The sequence below is a fragment of the Anopheles marshallii genome, chromosome 2 (genome assembly GCF_943734725.1).
Source record: "Anopheles marshallii chromosome 2, idAnoMarsDA_429_01, whole genome shotgun sequence".
Lineage (NCBI taxonomy): Eukaryota > Metazoa > Arthropoda > Insecta > Diptera > Culicidae > Anopheles > Anopheles marshallii.
In genome coordinates, this window is record NC_071326.1 from 22,388,767 (window position 1) to 22,415,029 (window position 26,263).

General features: G+C 41.6%; 1 protein-coding gene across 1 annotated transcript; it reads left to right on the forward strand.

The window, feature by feature from the left end:
- LOC128719721 (NGFI-A-binding protein homolog) lies at positions 1–25,680 on the forward strand. The gene is made up of 7 exons (XM_053813351.1): positions 1–439; positions 21,327–21,428; positions 21,511–22,459; positions 22,550–22,643; positions 25,049–25,143; positions 25,312–25,384; positions 25,459–25,680. The coding sequence occupies exons 1-7, from the start codon at positions 1–3 to the stop codon at positions 25,678–25,680; spliced, it is 1,974 nt and encodes a 657-aa protein (XP_053669326.1).
- The last annotated feature ends 583 nt before the right edge of the window (positions 25,681–26,263 follow it).

Sequence of the window (26,263 nt, forward strand, 5' to 3'; positions counted from 1 at the left end):
ATGGAACTCAAGCCCCGACCCGGTTCACCAACAACGGTTACTGGTAGTGGTGTCATAGTGCAGAGTACGCTATCGGCCGGTTCACTGCCGGAACTCGTCGGAACGGAAAGCGCGGGTAACAGTAGTTTGATAGCCGGTGCCGGCAGTAGTAGTGTATCGCCCTTAGCTAGTACCGTAGTAGGTCCGGCCGGTACGCTTGCCGACCGCAAGTCGGAACTGTACGGTGCGACAGCGAATTCGTGCACGGGCACGGTCACGAAAGTTACGCCCTCGTCCTTATCGTCCGCCCACGGTGGTAAACGATCACCGTCGATCGCGACACCTGTGAAGGGTTCGAACGTGTCCGGTGGAAGTACGGCGACCGGGTCGACCTCCTGCATACCGAGCCCCATCCTAAGTCCACCGGGAAAACTCTTCGGACGCAACAACAACGGCATCAGTAAGTAGACATTATTAAAGAAGACGTTATTAGGAGTGGTACATTTAAATAAAAGTAGTTGTTTGAGACGCTGTTTTTAATGAGTGACTTCAACTGCGTGTACTTCGTGCTTCACATCAGCAATTGCTTACTTGGGGGCCCTAGTCGTAAAATTTCGAAATTATTGTCATCTATCCATTACTGGAGATGGAACATTAGAGATTTTTCGCCTTCTTTCTCTCCCATACATGATACACTTTTCCCGCCTCCTTCTTCCCAACCTCCTCAACCATCTGCAACGTTCAATTTCTTCTCCCGGTTGACGTTAAACGGATGCCAGCTTCTTAAGTGCATCTCGGCCGGAGCCGGGAACACACGGCCAAGCGTGAGCGTTCAAGGAATGCAATTTCTTCAGACACGTCCCCAACTCTGCCATCCAGTTGGGTCCATTCTGGTCCCGCAACTCAATGTACAATCCGTACGGCGAATATGGTGGCAAGCGGCAACGGTAGCAGTATTTTCTGCGATTCATTCGCCTGGAGATTTTCCTGTTTTAGTTTCGCCCTTTCTTTTTTTATTCGTTGTTGCTTTAGCTTTTCCCATGCCGTTTGTACTTCATGTGCAGTGTTCTAAATTGAACTTTCAGTAAGCGTGTTGTTTTTATTGTGTATGTCCCGTTCCTTGCGAACAACAGACGGTCAGGAGCCACCCCAGAGGAAAAGCATTTCTTGTGCCCTTCAAAATCATGTCCAGGCAAGCTTTCTCGCTTTCGTATGTTCGCTAAGAAACACGCTGTTTCGTTCCAGTGCTCGGGAAACCGTTTCTTGTCAGGTCCTGCAATAGCGCCATGTCCTTCTATCCATCCAAATGGTCTCCGTTTTTCCCCCCTGTTTGTTGGTTAGCGTTTTTTTTACTGTTTAGCTAGTTTCTTCATGGCTTTGCTGGGTCGCTTTCCTCATCGGCGTAGATCGTATTTTATGCTACGATATTTTATAGATTATACTCCACATCCCGGGAGCGGGCCACACGCCCCTGAAGCGCTGCTGTGCAACAAGCAACGCACGGAGAGTTCTTGCCGTGCATGTTCCAAACTCCAAGCTTGGTATCTTGCTTTTTCTCTAACACCTTCGTCTATTTGTTCGTATCTGGGTTTTTTTTACGGACCGTTGTTGTTTTTGTAGTCCTTGCACTATTACCTCACGATCGGGATACATGCATGTACGGATGCTTTTCCGTACGCCTCTTTTCTCCACATCTGCTTGTCTCCAGTTTTTGCATTGCAGTCTACTTTCCTTTGTGCATTTCCCTTCTCCATTTTTTTGCGTGTGTTCGCCGCTCGTGCACGGTTGCACTTTTCCAAGGTTTTTCTTCATGCTAGCCTCTAAGCTAGCGGTATCATATCACATACTAAAAAAAACGTCCTTTCGTATAGTACAGAATCATCAAGCGATGGTAGTATTAAAATGCGAAACGAAAACAAAAACTCCACCAGAGTTCGGTTGCCCTGAATTCTAACACGATTCAAGAATACTTTCTCATACCGGGTCTTAACGCCGTAGTAAGAAACGGAATGAATGGGAGCTTTTTTTTACATTTTCCTCAACCTTTTTCTTTTTACTTTAAAAAGCAAAGGAACGCAGTTTCAAACTCTTTGCATAAGGCTGTAGTAATTATCGAAAAGTGAACCCTTGGGGAAAGTGAAAATGGGTAGTCAGAAGATGTAACGTACACTGTTACGTCGAATTTCGCCTCCCCGATATGGCTACTCGCTGTTGTGATCTATTTGGTCGATCAGATTTCATCCACGATATTGCTTGACCCGGGTACCGGGACCGTAAAAAAGGACAACCATTCAATCGATTGAATGAATCGGTCTGTAGAAGTGCTGATCTTCCACCCGCTAGCCCTAATGTTGCTCCATCGGGTTTTGCTTTCAAACCTTAGGTTTGGGGTTTTTTTTTCCTATCACCTACCCCAGCTAGAACTCTCACTCTACACCCAGAATGTGCATGTTTTTGTGCGCCATGTTTTGCCTTTTTTTGTGTGCCTCCAATGGTTCTGAGTGCAATGGTTGGAACAGTATACGGACGCAGGAATCCTTGTACTACTGGTGCACCGGATGGAACGGGTGAATTGTTGGCCATTGCTGTCCGGTGATGTTTTTTTTCTCTGCTGCTCTCTTACTTTGCTGCTTGTGTTTTTCCTTATATGTTTATATTCTTTATGTTTTCTTTCTTTGCCTCTATCGGGAATGCATTCACTTGTACTACGGCAAGTGATTGGTATCTTGGCAATGGGAATAGGAAAAACCTGTATGGCGAGGAGTAAGGAAGAAAGGGATGGTAGGTGGTGAGGGGAAGGGGAGAGTTTGGAGCTTCTGTCTGCCCTTGTCCGAGTGGCATTCTGTGAGAGACTTTTTTTTCTTGTCAGACTGAACTCCTTTCCCCATTGCCCCACACGCTCATTTCCAGCGGTGTCCGACCCATATTCTTTGAAAGCTCTACGCCACTCTACGGTTGCACAATTTTCTTGCTGCGCTTAGAATGGAGCGGTATTTTCGTTTTTTTTGCACCCTCTGTCCCATTTATATATATATACAAGATTCGTCGTACTTTACCAGCTCACATGGTGTTTCTTTTTTAGTTTAACTATCGAATGTAATCTTCAGCATTTCGCTCAATGCATCAGCTTGTAATGCGCTATATTGTTGCACTTTCTTTACTATGTTGCATTATTTACCAAGCAGTTAACAATTTTGTTTTTCATATTGTTTTTTTTTTTTTCATTTGTTTTCATTAGTATTTGCACTAAGTCGTCTTATTTAGAACCATAAAATGGTAGGATGAGTTTTAGCAGTCAAATATTTGCACCTTACAGCAACTCTTATTTATACAACAGGTTTAGTTACTTAGCAAGATTCTCGTTAACCGTTTATTCATTTTTTCATTTAAAATTAAATCACTTCGCAGTAAGAAAAACTTAATAAAATCACGATCACAGGTTAGCAATAAAATTATAAAATTAAACAAACAAATCAAATTTCCATACTTTCTTAATAAACTCCAAAAGTAGAATTATAAGCTACCAACAAAGTAGTTTATTGACTAAGCAGCTGTAATTAATCTACAGAATAATAAATTTGTTTCAAACACATGAACATTTTTTCGACTGTTCATTTACTTTCCAATCTATTTCCCGCTTCTGCCGCGAGCTTTTGCTTTACAATGCGTATGTGCAATGCCACTGTGCGCTGGCCGTTAGTGACCATCAACGATTCAGTAATGTTATTCGATATGTCTTTGAAAATAGAACCGAAAAACAACCACCATAACGCTAAAAGGTTAGCAGTGATAGATGATTTTTTTTGCCGTTCTTAGTACTGCGATGGACTCGGGAAGTTAGTGTGATTTTTATCTTCGCTGTCTGATGAAATGATAATGCTGCCAACAATGAAAACAGCAATTCTTTTTTCTTAGCAAATTGATGAACGTCCAAAATAAAATAAGATATAAAGTTTTATTGTAACATGTAATAATCAAAGCTACACTTCACGATTATCTAGAATCTTTTAATTTTGTACAGTTAATACGACGACGTTTTCACGTTAATACGACAAGTACATAATGTTTTCATACAGCGTGAAATAGGGTCAAATGTCCCGTAACCCGTGGGTCGATCGGTGTCAGAGAAATAGAGCATCATCGCGGGACAGCTGGCCTATTTGATGACCTACTCACATTTTATCCATTCCAACCAGCAACATATTATTTTATCTTGCCGAGGACATGCACTGTTAATCCTGTCCCTTCTCCCTCTTTGAGGAAGAACTGATGAGAACGGTTGTCCAGGTTTGATTTGATTAATAAATTTAGACCCTGCCAAACGGTGAGGATGTGAGTAATCAAACGTAGGAACGGACAAAAAATCTTATTTTGTTAGACCATCAGAAAAAAACCGGCGGTCACAACGTCCACAGTGTTTTGTTCTGTTCAGACAAGCAGATGTGTTCAGAAGTGTTGCTTAACCGGATGCTGGAAGCAAAGCGCCAGGAAACGACATTCAATTTGAATACGGTCGGACAGTGAATGTGTAAGAGAAAAAAAAATACAGGATAAACCTATATACAGTACACCCGATCCGCGACCGCTGTCTGTAACGGTCACACAACCGAACCGAAAATCCCTTTGCGCAACCCAACTGGACCGGAGGGCTACAAAATCCTGACCTCAGCCCTGGGGAGAACAGCAGCGGGCCGACAGAGGTGTAAGGCTGAAATAGCTCAAACTACCGGTCGAGCTGGTTAATGGGTTGAGATTTTTAGTGTCGTACCTAATGCAACCAGGACGAAGGGTGACAGATCAGCCGGTTGGGTGTACACCAGGGTACAGACGGTTGTAAACGATGGCGCATCAGGATGTATGCAATCGGAATGAAACGACACGACAAAAAAAATATGTTACAGTCCGTCCGAATTACCGTTAGCGTCCTGTATCAAATTAATGCTAGCCAGAAGTCACAGCCGAATGGCGAGCAGGTTATAACCCTGTTTCAGGTTGGGGTCATCAATGTTCGTTGGCATTGTTTTCTAAGCGCTTTCCCTGTTCTCTTGAGGTCGAATGAGAGCACATTCATTGACCCTCGCACAGTAGCAGATGCTGCGGCATGGAACTGACAGTTTGGGAACTCTTTGGAATATATATGTGTGAGGTTTACCACGATAGACGCTATATTTAAACAACCCAAGATATTATTAAACGGCAATATTTGTAATGATCTTACTTCCAATTGAAAATATTTGCAAGTTATTCTAGTTTAGCCTGTTGTTCCTGTTTTAGTTTAGAGCAATTACGATGGGTCTTGCTCAGATCAGTGTATAGAGTTCATGTTACAGAATTTAGCTCAAGTATTGAAGATATCAGTAAAGATATATATCTCTTAAGCAGCACAAAGTCCTTAAAATTCCTAATCATACTAGACTTGTTATCTTGAATTGGTTGCTAATACTAGCGTATAAAATGTCACAAATAATAGGAGTGCCAGATTGCTTCGCGCTGGTACACCAACGATTATTGTCTAAATTGGAGATTGTTACACATTATCTTCTCTTGGACAAATATGATGTCAGCCCAAAAATAAGAAGGACGAGTGGGCCAAGATGTTCAAATGTGGGTAGAATCAATTTATCGCTTACACCATCAAACGCATCTTTGAAGTTTATACAGACGACTCCAGTCTGTTGAACATATTATTAATTACTCAAGCATTCATAGGTTGGACTGTTTCATATATAATTAAAGTCATGTTTGTTGTTGTTTGAAGATCACTTTAGAAAGATATTTTATTCTTAAAAGGAAATCTGATCATGATCGCGAAGAGCTTGGATAGATGGAGTAACATGAGCGTTCTTTGTTTTTTTTTTTAGACAGCCACATCAAAGATGTCTTTAAAAAAAATTACCCCGCCGGATAGATTTTTGTTTCTGATCAAAGCGACGCTCTTGAAAGGAATCTTAAGGCCATCATATCGTTCGCTCTGGCTGTGCTGTGCAATGTACAAATCAAACATTTATTTTACACGCACGAAAACCGCAAAAAAGCTCATATTTTTAATCTTAAATCAAAGCTAAGTTCTTCTTGAGTCGGTTTGTTTTCGGTTTCCCTTTCCTTGCCATGCTGTTGACTGTTTGCTTGCCGACATTCATTGTGTGGCGCGGTCTTAATCGCTGTTGTCGCACCCGCCATCCGTCAATGCGTCAACTGCTGGCAATCGGGGGCCCGGCTGCTTTATTAGCTGCCAGCGCGGTTTCTCCTTTGTCGGGGTCCCTATTTTAGTTGCAGGTATGTTTCGTTGCTCTAAAAAAACAGAATGTTTTTTGCCGATCATGTGCGTATGCCTACATCTTGCACCGTAGTGTCTGCCAACTGCCAAGATTCGGAACTATTTTCACCTTGTTCGTGTTTGTGAGTTTTGCCGCAATAGTTTTTCGGCGCACGCGGTTGTCTGAGGTTGTATTTGATTTGTCATCTAATTGTGCCTAAAATCCCGACCTCACGGATGAAAAACTGATCAAAAGCCGCACACAACCAGTGCGCGTTCGGTGATCAGGTTGACATGAGTCGTAGCACACATGTCCCTCCGAAAAAAAAACTAAAAATGAAATCAAATGGCAATAAATATTTCGATTGATCTGTTTTTGTGTGTTGGCACAAATGTGCTTGCATTACTGGTGCCGGTTTTCTACAACTTCAAAAACATAACCGCGACAGTGTTACAGCACAAGTGGTAACGGTGGGTTAAGGAAAATGGAATGTTCGGTTGATGTTTTTTACGCCGTTTTTAAGCGTCTTCAACTCGGTGGTGATTGTTGCTCCCCTAATTCCAGTAGAAGGTGGGGTAATTATAGAATCATTTCGAATTTTAACAAAAAAAAGGACTGTTAGGATATTTCTCTCTTACATTTTCGTCAATCAGTAAAATACATATAACATGGTTTTTTCGCATACAAAAGAACGTTTTGATCTTTCAAGCCTTAGCTCCAAACAGTATCACAAGAGTAAAGCGATGAATATCGCAAAACCACACAAGTACGATTTTTTTTAATATTAAGGAAATTACAAAAAAACCCAGCTAAAAACTGCCCACTTACCCAAGCCACGGCTGTACAGATGTCCTTTCGGGACCTTTGATTCCCGTTCGTGCAATGCTCTCTGAATCACGGGACACCGTGGGTTATGGAACGCAAGCACAAAGCGTGATTTTTTTCTCCTTCTCAAAACTGGCCATTCCACCAGAACAAGACCCGGTGCTACCTTATCAAGCAAGGGTCTTAACCCTTTTTTTCGCAGCAGATGAAGTTGGCATGCAAACACACACACACATACTCGCCTTGCTTGTATTTTGTAAAGCAAATTTGCCTGCTCGCATAGTTGTAGCATACGGCGCAAAGTCCAGCCAAGAGACGAATTTTCTTCGATCGAAACGATTTGAAGGAATATGTACTAACGAACGAACAAAAAAAATTGAATGCACAAAAAAATAATCTAAACGAATGGTTCTTGGGTTGCTTCCCTTTTACCGACCGGTATTGTAAAGGGTTGTCCGTGATGTGCGCACGGTGCTGACGGTTTATTGTGCCATGGCGAGCGTGTGGTTCTTTCAATTTCTTCCTCACTGGTCTGGGCCCGGTTCTAGGGGTTGTGTCTTTTGCCGTCTTACCCCTCCCCCAACAGTTCCCGGCACATCGATGGCCCTCAATTGCAGTAACATTAATGGAATAAAAAAAAACTTGTCCAGATGGTCACAGATGAGGATCAAAGGTAAAGGTGTTCTTGGATGCAGTTAGAATCTTGATTATGTTTTGTTTTTTTTTTTTTTCGTTCCCGATTGTGTGTACATCTTAAGACATCGAGTCCAACGAGTTTATGGGGCATTTTTTATGCAATGAGTTGTTAAACAAACCATGATTTTGAATAAACGACCTCAACAGCGATCCTATGTTATTTGAACGAGATCATAGGGAAGATCCTAACGGTCGGGTTGTGGTGTGGATGGCAAACATTTGAACTGTTATGCTCCAACCATAACATACTCTAGAACACTTCTTCTAGGTCTTTCTGGGTCTCGACTTTTGTATCAAACTGACGCACTGTCCATCCTTTGCAATACTAGTTCACCAACAAGCCACTGTTGATATTGAGAGTTGGGGAGTCGTGATGTTTTTGCAGACCCATCGCTAGTTTACTGAAGATGGCTTCGAGGACCCTTTGACTTTCTGCAATCCTTTAATCCTGATCAAACGAAAGGTTTAGTGTGGCAAAGGTGAAGTTATCAAAGTCTCAAATGCAGGATCACCTGTAACGGAATAGATCTGCGAGAATAATCAGGGTTTCGACTTTGGACCGAGAGCTTAGACGATTATCATTACAATTTCAACTACAAAACGAGTTGGATGTGATAAAACATGTGTAAAACTCTACATTTGAAGCCTTTATAAAACATCACAAAACATCGTTCTCAAGTGAGGATACGTTATAATGATACGATAAATATCTCAAAACGACACAATTACGATTATTTTACAATATTAAGGAAATTACAAAAAAAAACCCTGCTTAAAACTGCCCACTTACCCTTAATTCATTCGGACGGCATTTTATATCGCATGACTTCAAATATGTACAAAATATAGTTAGCAAAACTAAATTTGGATATATGTTAATTTCTAGTACTATAGTTGTTTAGTGTATTAATTCGTATAAATTGAAGTGAAAACAGTACAAATAAGTTGAGTTTTCTTCCTTATTTTTTACGGCCAAATAAAGTAAATATGTTCATAAAATTGATCCTGCGAAAACACCTTTAACAGCGTATACCTTATATTAAAAAAAAACTCACACTTTGCTTTCTGTCGAAAAAGCGCATGTACATCTTTAATAATCAGCTTGAAATAATTATCACTGATAAGAGTAGGTTCTTGTATCCCGAAAACCTAGAACCGACACACCGGACCGCGCGGCACATTTTCGCCGGCTCATTACGTATGCAGCTGACAATCCACGTGCTGATGGGCGCGAGTGCGCGCATTCTTCCGCGTTCCAAAAAACGCACGATAATAGCGCGCGATGATGCAAGCCTTAACCTTAAACTTCATCACCAACCAACCGTCTCGATTTCAATACCGCAGCTTCAACAGATCACATAACGGGTTACGATACGGCGGGGCAAAATTACGCGAAACACTGTCACAATGCTTGCGCAACATAATGCGGTAGCATGAATTGGTTGGTAATAATCGGTACCAGGCAATGCACCGTTATGCACTGCCGACCAGATGGTTCGGTTGGTCGCAAATGAAGGGTTCCGATCACCGATCAACTCGCCGTACCGTACGATCGTATGCATCCGGTCCACCCCAAAACGGTTGTTCCAGAACGAGCAGGTTCTGACGATCGCGACATCCCGAGATGGAAAGTGGACCGCAGGCCACGCGACCGGGTGTACGGGCCGGGCCGGGACCACTCCACACCAGTTGCTGATAAAACGATCATAATTGATTGTTGGGCTCGCGCGTCAGAATGAAAAAGGGTCCGTTGGAAAACGGGAAGGGATGGGTCACGGGTCGCCCATAAAGGACCTACCTGAATTTTGGGATAGAGCAGTCTACCTGGTCGCGTTCCGGTCGTGTGTCCTTCGTGACCTAGTTGCGTATACCCAACGGAACCGAACGGAACGGGCCAAGGCAGGGTCGCATCTTTTGCCACATCCTTACGCTACCTGTTTGTGATGTCACTCGGTTTCGGGGTACGCCGATGCGTACTGATAATAACGATAATAAGGGTACGTACATTTAATGCTTTGCACATTGATCGTACACAGTACAGTTCGCGAAAAAAGGGGTCACCGTTACTTGCTGTACAAATGCTACAAACCGTTTACACATTGTTGCAAATGCAAACTGAGAAGATAGGTACGGACGGTGAATTAGGCAATCGATGGATGACTATATTTCGGCCAAATATTTACCCTGACGTTCCTTTTGCTTCACCTTGATCGGGCACGTGAGGTGCGAGAACATTAAAACATCTTTCATCGCCTCGTTTGCGGAACGGACAAGGTACCATGTGCGCTCGGCTATGCCACAAGGTGCCACCGGCACGTGTTTGCGTGTACCACAAGGGGACGGTTAGTGTGTACGGGAAAGAAGCGCGAGAAACGGGGCACGTGTATTATTGCCAAATATTTGCGATTCTTTGCCATTCCACACCGGTAGCGTCCCGTCCTGGGCAGTACCAGCTGGATTGGCTCTAGGGTCAAGGGTGTAATTTCCGTGTAATGTTCTTTCGATTAATTGTGCAACGGTGGACGCTGATGATTACTACGACCGTGTGTTGTATCCGGCAGAACCTCAGCTGGAACGGTCAGCTGGACGGTCGACAATCATGCCACAGTTGACATACTTTTTTGTTAGCTGTGCCGAAATTATGCCATATGCAAATGTGGATGCGGATGGTGAATAATTTGAACACGATTGGATGTTATGTGTGTTCTGAAGCATGAAACATGACCAGTGTAAATATGTGTGATCGCAACGAAGATGTTCGGTGAGTATTGTACCAAATGAAGGTATAGAATGAATTTATAAATGGGTTATTCATTTTGCAATGTTTTGTGACATAACGTATGCGTTAAACAAATATATTGATTTTACTGCCTTTTTTAAGAGTTCGCTTGCCACTTAGTGCCGAAACATGCTTAATGTTTTGAAGTTATTCTATAGTACACTTAGGTACAAATTGACATTATCAGGTTATTTGTAATTGCTACTATAAAAACGGAACGGAACCGCATTCGAAATTTTAATCGATCTGCAATCAAGGTGAACTAATTTTACATTATGTGACACTTTCCAATCGCCGGATATTTCCAATATGGCATTTATAATATGTTCTCCGTTCTAGCGAATAACTTTATTCTGGCTAAAGATGATGGCCAAAGCAAAGTGATCGGATTGTTCCTCTAGGAGCAACTGGATGTACGGTGAAGGAATACTTTGTCTAGAGGAACATTCTTATTTGAAAGAATAAATCGAAGTCATCCGTATTTGAGCAGCAGGTCTTCATCCACAAGCAGCTACTAATTATGCTGGCGTAATATTTCTTTCCTGAGAAGTACATCTTTGACATTGCAAATTAACGACCCCCCATGAGGTCTTCCACCATGATAATAAACATTAGTGATTCTCACATCAGCCGTGGCCCAGTGGTGTATAGATAGCGACGCCGGCCTTCACACGATAGGACCAGTCCAAAATCCCATCCGACCTGTCCCATTAGCCTGTGCGCAGGACTTACTTTCCGACTATACGGTTAAAGTCAAAGAAAGTCTTAAATGGCATTCCCTTGACCTCATGAGGTTGTTGTGCCGATAAAGAAAGTTGAAGAAAAACTATCACAACTCGTTCTGAAGATGGTCTTTCTGTAGTTAACTTTTGATTTGATCATGTAATGCCTTCTGATGGAGCGAAAGAGTTGGCGATCGTTTGCTTCGTTCATCATATCTAGAAATTGGAAGAAATGGGCTTCTTAATAATAAACGGTGATCAGAACTTGAGTGGCAATCGATCACTGGGGCCACGAAAAAGTCGAATCAACTGTTAAAATTTATTTTAAAGAGACCTTAAGAGTAAACTTTCAGAAACAAAAATATATTTTTTCGTTGCATTTTCTACATGAGCGTTTTTTTCCTTATTCGAAATCTTTGCTTTTCTAATGCATTCGTTGTCGTAAAATATTGCAGTAGTTGGTAATTCTTCTACACAATAATGCAGAATATTCGCTGCACAATAAAAGGCGAAACCAAATGCTAAATAATTCATTGTAATCTGTACATAAAAAAGAAACACAATCTTAAGTGAGCTAATGCATCAGAAAACATGATGAGAAACAAAAAAAGCAAAAACATGGTTCAAAATTTTTGACACTTCCTTCTATTCCGTTTATCCTATTAAGACGTTCACCCATCCATCAAATACACCCGATCCGTACACGCACGCACAGCGGTTCCCAAAGGAAATTGACTCCATTAAACAATTTTCCCTTTTTTCGCGTAATTAATGCGGTTGTTTGCTCAGCGTAATGGGCAGCAAGATCCTTCAAATGAAACTAATTTTCCACAGCACCACGGGGGGTGTTACACTATGCTTTTTGCACAAGAAATAAGGGAAGTTAAATACTGCTCCATTCGGCGCCCAGTACTGATAGCGACCCATCCGGTCCCGGATCCGTTTCATTTTGTGAAATGGATTCTAATAATTCAAAAATTTTGTCACATGTTCTGTACGACCTTTTGTTTTAGTTTTTTTTTTTTGTTTCTTTTCATTTCACAATCTTAAGAAAAGCCGATGGTGCGAGAATTTTTATTCAATCATGACTGTATTGAATTTGGGATCGGTGGTTGCCACTTCCGATGTTGCCTTTGGGGGACATCTTCTTTACCGGTGCTGTCCCTTTTTACGGGATGTCACTTTCACTTTCTCCATTGCTTCGAAGTTCAAGCGTATTGTTCTGTACGCACGCACCCACCGCACCCACCCGACATTCGAACCCGGTTTGACTGACCAATCACAATGATTTTCCATAATTTTTGCTCTAACCACCCGAAAGAGGGTGTTTTTTTTGTCCACCCTTCCGGTTACTTTCGTTGAACCGGAAAACTCACCCCTGCACGCCGAGATGTACCCTCTCAGTTGTCCGATTTGGGATTTCGGCGCGGTAAAAACGTTGGCGGTCACCACCATCCCGTTTCAACCGCATACAGTGTGAACGGATGGAAACGCATCTTGCCGCGGCTGAAGGCCGAAGCGAGATAGATGGTGAGACCGGCACTGGAAAAGGGAAAAATAATTAAAATTGATAAAAATTTGTAATTAAGGGAGGACACTCCGCGCTACGTTGCGTGTTTGCAGCCGCTTCGATTCGGAAGTGTGTTTGTATGCGGATTTTTTTGTTCATCCCTCTGCGCCACTTATCATTTTTAACCCTCTGCACTGTCTTGCGGAAAACTTTCTTTCCATGGTTTGGTATTGTATCCTTTCAATCGGCCGGGAGAGTGTTAGAAGCGCGTTGGAAAATCTTGTTCCCCCGCTTCTCGATTTATTTTTGTTTTTTGTTCGCTGCAAATGATTTCCTCCAGTATGGAAAGCATAAAATGGTTACCAATCAGCAGTATATGCTTTTTGGGCAAGCATAAATTTAGGATTTTTAACCCTGCTCAAGATTGCATGATTTCTACCATTTTGTAATGCGTTTGTGAAGTAAAATCGATGAGATCCTAACTAAAGACATATGAAATGGAAATATAAAATGCTCATATCGATTGAAACTACGAAAAAGTTGATCGATTTCATAATATTTCGTGCTAGTACAGCTCATAAAATAATAATCATAAGGCTAGTCGCTATTTAAGAAGGCAGTATAAAATTGAAGAGACAGATGAAATGAAGCCTTACAAAGTAATGGAAAATAAAAATCTAATTTTTGATCCAATCTAACACATATGAATAACACATATAAATCTACACAAAATATGAGATGTTATGTTTTTTATTGATTCTATAATAAGTATGTAACCAACATTATTTTATATTCTAGTTATATTAATTAAATTCTAGTTCTTAAAATGAGAAAAATTTATTGAAAAAACCTAAAACATTTTTTTTTCTCTGCATATATGTTTTTCGTACCATTTTATAAAGAACTGTAATTATCTGAACATGTTAATACCACGTCAAGCTGCTATAGCAGCCAGATTTTACCATGTTGCCAACCAAAAAACACAGCATACTTATAGAAGAACATTTTCCACGCACCACCACGAAAGCTTGCGTGCATAGAACTAACTGTTTTATGCACATCAAAATCTTTCACTATAATTAACGCAATTACATGGGAAGGATGTTCGGTAGCATCGGATGCTTTCTTTTCCCAGGAATTGGGCGCAGGAAATCAACGAAAGACATCAACAAAAACCTGGTACCATTAATTTCCGCATTTCGATAAACGTTTGCTAACCGAAACATATTGGTATGCCAACCTCCTCGGTGCTGTTGTGTGAGAAAATTCTACATTTGGAAACTAAACCAAAGAAAAAAATCATAATTTTCAGTCGACTGTTTTTTTGTTTGTCTTACTTACACATTTCAAACGCTAGCAGCACACATTGTGAATGATAAGCAACGACAAAAAACTGCTTAAATATTCCTGTTCGGGTGGCTTGATCCTGTTGGGTGCACCGATTCCTCCGTCTTTGCATCTTTACAGGAGGTTGGGTGTTTTTTTTTTGGAGTTTGTTCTAAACAATTCCCAGCATCTTTCGTGCCATCACGATAGCATTTAGCTGCCGCCAGCTGCTTGCGCCGATGGTGAAGGAGAAAAAAATGCACCTTCCGCAGAGCCCATTCCATACCTTCCATATCAGCGTCTGGTGCGTTGATCCAAGCCCAAAACCAATCCAACGGGACTTCTTTCACCGCGTTTGTGCCCAGGGAAAGTAAAATGAAGCGAAGATTGCAGTAACTTTAGTGAAGATACAGAAAAAAAACCTGTCCGTCTGGAGAATCTTAAAAATAAAACAAAAAAATAACACACCTAAACCCAATAGAAGGAAACCAATGCTCTGTGTGCATAAATTATCTCCAGTGTCCTAATGATTAGCTCGTAACCTCGGAAGCAACCGGGAGCTCCCTGTAATTCACGGCCCAAAACGGTGGCCCCCTTGCTGTTGATACGCTCTTTCTCACCGAACCCATGCGATAAATGCTTCCCGGTAGGGGCAAGGGCAGCTGAGTTTCGGGCAGTGTATGCAAAAGGACGAGTTGATGAGTGGTCCTGGCATCTTGAACCGGTGACTGGATAAGACAGGGCCAACCCAACGCACGGCAGGCCAGAAAAAAAACAGGACACAACACCACCCAAAAGTATCTACCGCGAACGATTATTCAAATTTCTGTAACCATCCTTGCGACCCACCGGCAAGGCGCCTTTCGCTCTACCCTCACGGGCACGTACAAGAAAAGGGGTGAGAAAATCCGTACGAGATGAGTTGACCCCGGGGGTTTGGGCATTCCGCAGCGTCTTCGGGCCGAGGGCAACGAGAGACCGGGGGAAGGGTTAGGATGATGATGATGATGATGATCGAAAGTGAGCTTTTTTTGAGCTAGTTTGGCCGTCCATTATTCCGTTCAGCTGCGAACACCTTGAACGCGGGTCGCACCGAAAGCGCACGGTAAACACCTTTAGTCTAAGACCGGGGGAATGTTCGTCTAATGCCGCTCATCGTATGCATGCATTGTGCGGCGCATCTTTAACGTAATGCGTGCGTAAGCCTTTTTCTTCGGGGAGGACGTGGAAGTTTTTTTTTTGTTTTACGCATTTTTTTTTAAGTATTTGTCTTATTTTTTTCCTCGGTAGTTTCATTTGTCTTTTGGTGCTACAGCAATCATTTCACATGAGCGTATATGCTTGATCGCCAGGCGTATGGTAATGAGATGCTGTGGGAATGTGATTTTAGCGTGTTCCGAAAGTTTTTTTTGTTAACTAAATTTCTATTTTTTTGTATTTCTGTGCTGAAGACGCTGTACCTACCGAGTGACAACAAAATTTGAATAAATTGAGGAAGTCCAATGAAGTTGGTGGGAAATAATGTTCGAATTTTTTTGAACGAATTTTATGAGATTAATCCTTATGTTGTGTTTGGTGTTTTTTTTTTCTTGAGTCATAGGAACTGATACATTTGAATGTCATTTTTTATCTACTTCAGAACGGCAAGGCTGTATATCTCAACATTTAGATATATCATTTGGCGTCAATACTTCGATGCACACGATGTTCAATTGTATTTTAGTTCCGATCTCTCGGGTTTAATATCTAAGTACGTGATCAAATGTAAATCTTCTTCATATTGCGCTATAATGTTTGAAAAGGTGTAAGTAATCTCAGTCGGTAATAAAGTAAGTCTAGTAATAATTGTCCAATTTGGTTTATGGTAATATTTAGATTTAAATATTTTAAATATTTTCTGGCGGCCATGGCTTGTGTATTGGTATCGGCGCTGGTCTTCAAACGACAGGAACGATCCAAAATTCCATCTGGACCAATCCTCCGTACGCAGGACTAACTATCCGGCTACGGGTAAAGAAATTCAAATAAAGTCAAAAATGGCAGACCTAGACCTCTCGTGGTTGCTGTCCTGGTAAAGAAGAAGAATGTATAATTTTCTTTTGTTTGAAAAATGTCTATACATGAATACATTGATAACAATACCCCAGAGACACTATTTCAAACAAATACATATTGAAGTGTCAACCAAACATAATCTGTTGTACATTTCATTTACTCATCGCTGAACTCACATTAAATGTACATATACGCAGAAATGTGTAGCTATGTCGTGACTTATCGATAATACAACTTCACCACAATCTTGCAATAAATGCTTAAAAATATCCTTCCCCAAGTGAAGCTCACTCGTAGCTCAGCAATCTCACGAACCATTGCCGAAGGGTGAACGATCATGAAACAAATGATGAGTTCCCAAAAAAAACTATAAGAAACTACCATCATGCAAATAACTTTTTTACGCATGTTTCAAAACGCATCCTCGTAACCGATCAACCGTGCGAATGAAATCGAAAGCAAAATTCCACCACGGTGATCATAGTCCGCGCTGAACAGAAAAAAAAAACTAGCCAGAACGTCAGATTGACTAAGCACGGCCGTTCTCACGGTGCCTACCTTAAACAATCATCCGCTCGGACTGTCCTCCCAGGATAAACACTCAAATTTCTATCATTACTCAAAGGTAAGGTAAGACAGGGATGTGTACACACAAAAAAATGCTTTAGATCACCAAACTAAACCAAACAGCAAAAAAAAAACATCCATTCCCAGTTCAAATGCCTCAATTGACCAAAAAAAAATAATACACACACAGGACCAGTCATGCAACCGAACAAAAGCGTCATCCTCGGTACAGGCAAACGAGAGCGAAAGTGAAGAATTCCCAAACAACACGTACACCGTGACAGTGGACCCGAGAAATGCCTTGAGAATCGTCCAATGACAACTATAGAAGACGAAAAAAAGGGACAACCCAAACACCGTGCTATTCTTGCCACTAGCCGGATCGGTCTCGATATGCAAATAAGGTCTACCCTTTAGACACGGAAGACCCCATGCGCCAGGAGTTCATCCATGCCGGGTCAGGATCAGGATGTGATGGAAAGGTTCTAAGACGGTACGGTAACACCGTGTGCAGGTTTTCGTGGCACAGACGCGAAACGAGTTCCTGTGGTACAAAAGGATTGTTTGACAAAAAAAACCTGCCACTTCTACCTGCCGGTTCATACAAAAAAAAAACACCTCATCCTGTAAAACCCATCGCGAATTCATCGGATGTGGGATTTTGGTGGAAAGGAAATCGAGGATCCTTTCGCCATTATTTGAGTGTCCTTTTGAACCGAAAAAGGGCCTTTTAGCTCATTTCAAATGTCCGCAAATAGGCATAGAATTGGAAATTAATTTGCACGGATTTGCCAGCACCTATGCGTGGGGTTAATCGGACCATGGCGACACTCGGTTCAACCCCAGCGGACATACTTTGTTGCGCAATGAAAAATGGAATAGAATGGTGGCGCAAAACAAATAACCTTAGCAAAAAAACTGAGCCGCACTTCATTGTATTTGCACCTACTCTTGACAGCTCGACCGAACCGGTGCCCTTTTTGGTGCCGCTACAAAAGGGTGAGTTAATTGTTAGTTAACCGATTAGCTCATCGGTTTTGAAGTGATTGTGCAAAAAAAAAATACAGCTTCATTCTCATCACGCTTTTAGCCCACCGTTCACGACAAATAGAACCGAACAAATTGTTGAAGAGGATTGATCTTTTTTTTTCCTATAACTCCGAACTCGTTTTAACGCGATCATGATTATACTTCAGGCACACAGGCCCACTTGCGGCGAGACTTGCCGCACAGAAGTCATCATAATTTTTCCCCATACAAATTTACCTTCCGCTTAACACATCACGCACCGTGTAGTGATTCGTTGATCGCATACAGCAGATCACACCAAAGCGTAGGCAATTTTTTACACCCGCAGTATGCAAATTCCAAACCAAGCGAACCGAACTGGAGGAGGGTCCTACCGTTTAAGCGTATAAAGTGTTTTGTTGTCGAAGCGAAAACCGCCAAAAAAAAGTTTCCAAAATTGACTTCTTCACCAAAACCAACTTTCCGACAAACTACATGCAACAATTAAATCATTTCGTTAAGTTATAAGGTTTTTTTTTCGGCTGTTTGGATTTGTATTAAAATTTCCCTTTCCCAACAGTTCTCATGGTCGCGACCGGGGGTTCAAGTGCCGGGTTAGACCGAAGATCCACTATCAGGGGTGCAATATAGTTTTTTTTTGTTGCTATCTCTAAACCACCTTCAGCCCACCGAAATTGTTACCCCTTTCGTTTTGTTCTGGCAAACCGAAACGGGGCCAGATCACTTCCCATGGGGTGAGAATGGATGTAACGACCGCATCGTTTGTCGTCATAAAACCCGGTGTGTGAGGGTAGCATATCACCGCTGCCCAATTTACACTACGCTGCACGATGAAAGGATTACAGCTAACAGGGCGAACATTGATGGCAGAAGTAGCAATTGCTACGGAGCATGGCAATTTAATTTAGTGTCAAAGATTATATTCAAGTGCAAAAAGTTTCTGGATTTAATTAAAAGGATTGTTCTCAAGTTTTAATCTATTTTTCGTTAATGTTTTAGAAATAGAGAAAGAAATAGAGAAAGAATTATTCTGTGATTTTGGGTATTTTACTGCAAGACTATCTTTCATCGATTCCATTGATAAATGAAAAAATTAATAAAATAAACAATTGCGTTAAGATGAAAATTTTTAACATTTGCTTAGAAAAATGCTTTACAAATTCTCAGAGTTAGTCCAGAATCTAACAAGACATTAACAAAAACAGCGAAATTGCAGAACTGCTATGTTGCCAAATTTGTACGACACACAATGCTGGTTTAGTTGCCAAATGTAAAATTAGATTAAGATCGATTTTTGCTCCTAACAGATGGTAAATCTTACATTCTTAAGAATTATTTTTATAAGCCGTGTCCACCAGCAAAAATCACTAAAACGCATAAGTTAGGGATGGCAAAGCAGAAACCCTACTCATACGTCTTATTGCTGTACATAACGACAGAATAAGATTCGTTAGTTATTATTTAATCGGATATTATCAGTTCTAGCTTCTAAAACAGCTCCAGGGAATAAGATTTGATCCATGATCTTTGCTGTATTAGATCGTGTATCAAAAGAAGGGGATCATTGGTTAATTTTGTCCCCTGTATGTTAAATAATCTTTTCATCAATAGAGACATTAGTATTAGAGAGTATTAGTATTCTATAATGGTTCAACCTTGGATCTGAGCTATTTAAATTGCTTACATGACTAAAATTTCCCATAAATTTCATGCTACGAACTACTGTCCAATTCATCACTGTAGCTATAGTTTAAAATACTTTGCACAAATATAATATTAATTGAACCAATCATGTCGCACGGAACAAATGTTACACACATTCCACTACTCCGAAGGAAGGAAAAAGAAAATCAGCAAGAAAAATCGAAACGAAAATTCCATATCCAAATTTGGGAGTCATCACGAATAGCAATTAAACATTAATTACTTGTTTGTCCTAAAACTTGCTTACCCAAACGACCACAATTGTCGTTGGTGTCCTGTGCACTTTGCTCAAGCAGAGTAGCTAAAAAATAAAACAAAACCGAAGAACATTCCTCCACACATCAATTTACATCAGTTTCACTCTCGTACGAACCGTTGGCGTGCAAATATTTGGCAAGGTTCGCATGACGCGAGCCCAAAATCGACGCATATTTTACACTCCTTCACACGCACCGCATCGCATCACGTGTCCGAATACGATCGTTTTGGAGCACATTCCTACGGCATGTTCGTTTGCCTGCGCCGTGTGTGATGATTGACAAGATTTTTCAGTGTTTTTAGTGTTTCTTGCGGAAACCAGTCGAGTTCTTCCAGTTTTCGGGTTTCTATTGAAGGCTACCGTGCATGCTCCTGTCCCGGGAGGGTGTGGTTTGCGACCCACAGAGGATGTGTTTTTTTTTCCTTCTCCTGGATGAAACTACATCCCGGACCCTGTTCCTGTGATCCTTTTTCGGTTGCCCGGGCCCGGGCGCTGATTGGGCCGTTTCCTGGGTCGGGACGGTTAGTCGTCGGGGTTAATGCTGTGGGTTGTCCCACGGTAAGTTTGCGCATCGTGCTCACTCACTCTTCCCACCATTCAGCTATCCTTAAGATCCTTACTTCCGATTCTTTCCCTTGAAACGACGTGCGAAGGTTGGCATTCCCTAAATCCCTCCATTTTCTGGTTTGGATGGGAGTAGTTTTTTTTTTGTTTTTGGTTTTCTTGGTGTATTCTAAACAGGCGAGGGAAAACGACCGTCATTTTCTCGTTTATCTGCTACCCTTGTAAATGCTTGCTGAAAGGGGTCGAAATCTTAGGAAAGGAGGCCCGGAATGATCTGCAGAGACTAGTTTTTTGTTTCTTCTGTAAGAATTTGCATACTACGAAATGCTTGAAGGTTCCCAATCGGTCTAAGTTATGACATAAAGCCCTGTTATGCGTGGCAACATCATAAAAAACTTGTCATCACAGCGCATTTCCCCAGCGGAAAAAGTGTCCTTGGGATCTTTGGAAACCAATTCGTTTTTTTTTTTTTTTGGCGCATAATCTGGCAGGAAAAAGTTGTAACGGCTTTTTCCCGTCCTGTTTGCTTCCAAAGCTTACAAGTCGCTAATTCACTGATATAACCGTTAACCCCGAATCGAAGCCATTCACCAGCGACCGTTGAGTTTTTTTTTGTCTAAACGATAGCTGACACTGTGAAAGATTCTCAATGAAGAAGAAACTAAAAGTGGAACGATTTGCAGCAAAGGGCACATTTTCGTCGCAAAAACCAGCGGTAGAAGCAATAATGATTTAGAAGACCACGCACACGTTCGTGTAGAAAAAAGAGCGAAAGATTTCAATGCGAGTGAGCGGTAAAAACCTAACTGGAATAACTGTGAATGATAAAAGCATAAATTATGAACTACCAAGATGAGATCCAGACAAGGAAACATCCTTTTTTTTAGCAGTTTTGCCACCAAAAAGCCTTTGCAATACACTCCTAAAGCCGGTTGGTGGGTTCCAGTTTTAACGGTTTTTGGCGGGAAATTGTTTTTGGTATTTTTTTTTTCCTGAGTTCGTTGTCTATGTCCAACAGAAAGTGAATTATTTTGCATGTCTTTCTATTTTGCAGTGGTTGTCACATCGACCCCATCCAACGAAGCCGAACTTCAGCTGTATCGGGTGCTGCAGAGAGCAAGTTTGTTGAATTATTATGACACGCTGTTGGAGATGGGTAAGCCAAATACGAACCAGAGAATAGAACATTTAAAAAATAGACTTCCGCATAATGTTGCTTTTGTTGTTTCGCACTGTAGGAGGTGATGACGTGCAGCAGTTGTGTGATGCGGGCGAGGAAGAGTTCCTGGAGATAATGGCCCTGGTTGGGATGGCTTCGAAACCGCTGCACGTTCGCCGTCTCCAGAAGGCATTGCACGAATGGATGACCAATCCATCCGCCTTCCAGAGTCCGCTTACGAACGTGGACATACCGTCGCGGATCCCGTACAGTCCAGAGCCGGGCTCGATAGCGCGCAGCGTTACGACTGCTGGCACCGGACCGTACGGTGGTCCATCGACCGTGGCCGGCAGCTTCTCGAACCTGACGGCCAATGCCACATCCAGTACAAACCTTCCACTAACGCCACCCACCCCCATTCCGGCTGCTCCCGCTTCCTCTTCTTCAGCAGTTGCAGCTGCAGCAGCCGCTTCGGCTGCGTCCTCCACCCTCGCCCATCTCGGCACGGGTGTGGGTTCACTCGGTCACCATCATCTGCTGCATCACCACCATCACCATCATCCGCTGAGCAGTAGCAATCTGAGCAGCACGATCGGCAACCAGATCGGTTCGACCACGAGTGGTTCGGTTCAGCTGACACCTTCACTCACCGAAGATCAGGTGGCGAAGATAGTGCAGGCAGCGGAACGTTTGTCCCGCACACTGCCCCGGCTGGAACCACGCCAGCAGAGCATAAAGAAACGATCGGCACGCGACCTGGAAGCTGTGATCGCGATGAGCGAAAGTGATCCCCGGCGGATGGAGGAGATACGCAAGTATTCGGCCATCTACGGGCGGTTCGACTGCAAGCGTCGGCCCGAGAAGCCGCTGACGCTGCACGAAGTGTGCGTCAATGAGGCAGCGGCCCAGATCTGCAAATACATCCCGGCACTGTTGACGAGGCGCGATGAGCTGTTCCCACTTGCCCGGCAGGTCGTTCGTGACTGTGGCTTCGGCCATTCCGCCAGCATACGATTGACAGGTTTGAGGTAAAGTAGAATAAGGGTAGTAGCCACCCTGTTATTAAGCGTACGATCACTGATCAATTACGTTTCGACTCTCTCTCTCTCTCTTTTTAGTCAAACTCAGCAAAATCGTGGAGATGAACTAGACACGGTGCAGCAACTGAAACGAGCGCGTCTCTCAAGCGACACCAGCTCCGATATGGGCAAGGTAGGACTAGAACAACTGTAACATAAATGCAAATGATGATTGTTTCCGCTTCCGCTCTTGCTACACCAGAACTATTTACATCCCAAACGCTTTATCGCACATCTAATGCTGTAGCTTAATGGTACAACTGGTGCATCATAATGTCCATCGATACGCCTTTCAACTATACAAACACTTTACCATTGTTTGCCCGCTTTGCATATGTGTGTTCGTGTGTAATTGGGTTTTTTTGTAATTTTAATCAGTCCAATTGCGTTTCCCACCACGCTAGAAGCAATTTCACGCTTATACGCTTTTTATTTCTTAACTTTTGCTTTTCTTTTGCTATGTTTTTGTTTCTTTTGTTGTACTAATTCCTTACTTTATTTGCAGCCTACCCCAACTACGCAGTATACGTGCTTATGAGCTTGCTCGTGCAATTGTAGTCGATCGGTCGATCTGCAGGCTCGTGCCCGAGCTGCGGAAGACTGCACTGCCTACTGTCTGCCTTGACATCTCGCTTGGGCCATGCTTCCGGGTCGCTTTGCTTACCACTTGCTTTCTAATGCTTCCGCCTAGCTTTATCGCTTTTTTGTTTTCTGTTGAGCATTTAAGTATCCTTTTTATATTTACTTATTTATTATTGGTTTAAGTTTAAGTATGCTCTATATTTTTATTAGCTCACTGGTAGGATAACAAATGTTACAACCTATTTGCCTTACAGTGGAAAGTAAAAAACCGATCTTTCACAATAATATTGAGATTCTTTTCTACTTTCCACTTAACCACCATACAACAGGTGACATTTTTGCTTTAAAATGTTTGCTTTAAAAAAATATTTATTAGCAAAAATGACACCGTTCGTTGTACTTAAATTTATAATAATATTGCACCACTTAGGTGCAATTTTGCAGCATCTACTATTAAAATTATTTGCTTTAAGTGTAAGAGTGCTTAGTAAAGAATATTCCGTGTGCCTTTTAGATTTTGCTAGTCAACGCTTTGTCCTACCTATATTTTGCCTTTATTGCTGTATTTATTTTGGATGATTATTATTTTTTATGGTAGACAGTAGTTAGCATTTGATATCGTATTTTCGTTTGTTTCTAATTTGTCTTTCAACGTTTTTTTCTATTTTAAGTTTTCAGTTTCCTTTTTTGTTTAATGTGTTGATTCTGTTCCTTTTTCTAAGTTTCGCTTGTGTGTAATAGAATGCATGATCGCTTCGCTACGCTACGCATTTGACGGTTGTACGTGCAAATGTATTTTCATTTTTTTTTCAATTCTGTTATTCAATCCAGTTATTTCGTGTTTATTCGGAATTCGTGCATCTCTAGACAAAAAACAATTATAATAAAATAAAGACATTCTCTTAGATTCATCTCATGCTGCAGCCATGTCCCTACTATTGATTAATAGTCACGAATGTTTCACCCTACTTGAAATATTCACACAGTCAACCCTTTTAAAACGAGTTTAATACGTTCCAAACCGAAATAATGCTCATTTGAAGACAAAGATAAGCTGAAGATAAGATTGTGAAAACATTCAATCTTTATGCATTCATGATTTTTTTAGGCAGTTGTTTTATGTCATTGTGTTGATAACATATAAACCACAAATGAGAAACAATTTGTATGTGGCATACATGCAAACCATTCCACTGTAGAGCCACCATATTTACATCCCATGCTGTCATCATCTTCCGAATGTCTTCGATTGATTGAGGATTTGTTTTATCTTCTGTTGTAGAAATATCAGTCCATAAGCTCAATAACTCTCTAGAACCCCCTAGAATTGCCAACGTCACGAGTTCTGAGGCGTATATTCTGAGTATTCTACGTTAGGCCACAGTTTCTTCGATGTTCCAATTCAGTCGTCGTGCAGATCCTAAAGCACATTACGCGAGATTTAGCTCAAGTGTGAGGTAGTGAAGAAGCATTTGGATTTGCTCATTATGCAAAAAATTTGTTACGCGATTCGGCACGCGAGTTGTGAGAATTGATTGTATTAGAGTGTGTTAATGAAGAACAGTGTGCTAAATTTCGCATAAAACACTAGAAACATTTCAAAACCATCATCATATTTGCACGTACAACTTGAATGGCACTCTGTACAATAAAGTACGATCTTTGCTTCAAAAGTGCATTGTATTCGACCATTGCAGGGTGCTAGATCTGCTTCACTGCTTACGCTTCTGCTGTAGTTTGTGAATTGGCTTCATTCTGTATGCTTTTATTTATTATTTATTTATTTCTTATTTTATTTCTTATCAAATCGCTTTAGTCCTTATGCTTAACCCTATGTTTGTCGTACACTAACTACGCTTATACGCTTCTAGCGCACGAACAAAACTTATCCAATAATGATGATGAAGTGAATATCGGGTGATACTAATTCCCCACCGGTTTTGTACACTTTCCCAGGAAAACTCCGATGACAATCGTGACATTTCGAGCGGCTCCATTTACCAGCAGATCAGTGACAAACCCTTCGATTTAACTGATTCAAGTAAATTTTCGTGAGTATTTTTTCTGTAGCAGAAAGAGAAAACAACCCGCATCCGTTACAAACCGTGGGTTGTTTGATCTTGGAGAATCTGAAGCTAAATGTGTAGATTAGTGCGTATGAATTGTGCGAGAGTTGTTTTAATTCTACTAATGTGATTTTTTTTAACTCTCTCCAACAGATACACTAGATCCGAATTTGATGACACAGATTCTCGATTTAGTTTTAGCAATTCAAGTTCGTCACCAGTTCAAGTAAGTGCAACACAAGCAAATGTACCGAAGTGATCGGTAGAACAGTTTCATTCTATCTTTCCCTGCACACACAGGCTGGAAATGGAGCCGACCGAGATTTAAGCGATCCCGACTTTGGCGAGCTCCGTGCGCACACACCCCGTGCGCTGGATCCAATCGGGGGTGCGTTGGGCGTACAAGTCATCTCTTCCTCCGGTGGTCACATCATCGCAGTTGCCAACCCGGCCCTAGCACTCAGTCCAGCGCTCAGCGAAGCGATCTCCATCAAGCGGGAAACCATCTCGCCGGATCTCTGAACTCATCACACGATCTCATCACACGTTGCACACCAACACCAGACTACCGCTGGCGCACTGTATCATAATGCCGTAGGAATAGGTTAGGTTTTTTTTTTTGTTAGTTCGTTTTGTTTCTATTTGGTGAAGGATATGGCAAAATTTTCGTAGGTCAAGGCATCGCAAGGGTTAGTTTGTACTAGTCGCTTAACTTTTTAAAAGTTCGTTTTATAAATTGCATACCCGCATACCGGCAACGAATGGATGAAACAAAAGCATCGTAAAACGTACTCGGGAACCTGTAGTGCAACATGCCGTTTAAGACTGTTATCGGGCTAGAATCAATAGCAGCAGCATTATAGAAATGCATAGAAAAAGGCAATCATAAATCTTTTCTTTGGCAATGTTTTAAATCAAGAAAAATCATAGTTTTTGTTAGTTTCTTTTTAATCATTTTGTTAAATTTGTTGTCTTTTGTAAGAAATAAAACCATTTTCTCCAGTGCAAATTCCAATTCCGCCCAAAAGACTGTCTAATGAAGCAAAACTATAGAACCGCTTATTTATAATGTAGGTATTTGTTTTTCGTCAGTTATTCTCGTCTA

Coding starts and splice junctions, on each gene's coding strand:
- LOC128719721 (XM_053813351.1), top strand. CDS start 1: ATGGAACTCAAGCCCCGACCCGGTTCACCAACAACGGTTACTGGTAGT. Junction 21,429..21,510: donor TGACACGCTGTTGGAGATGG/GTAAGCCAAATA, acceptor TTCGCACTGTAG/GAGGTGATGACGTGCAGCAG. Junction 25,144..25,311: donor ACTGATTCAAGTAAATTTTC/GTGAGTATTTTT, acceptor TCTCTCCAACAG/ATACACTAGATCCGAATTTG.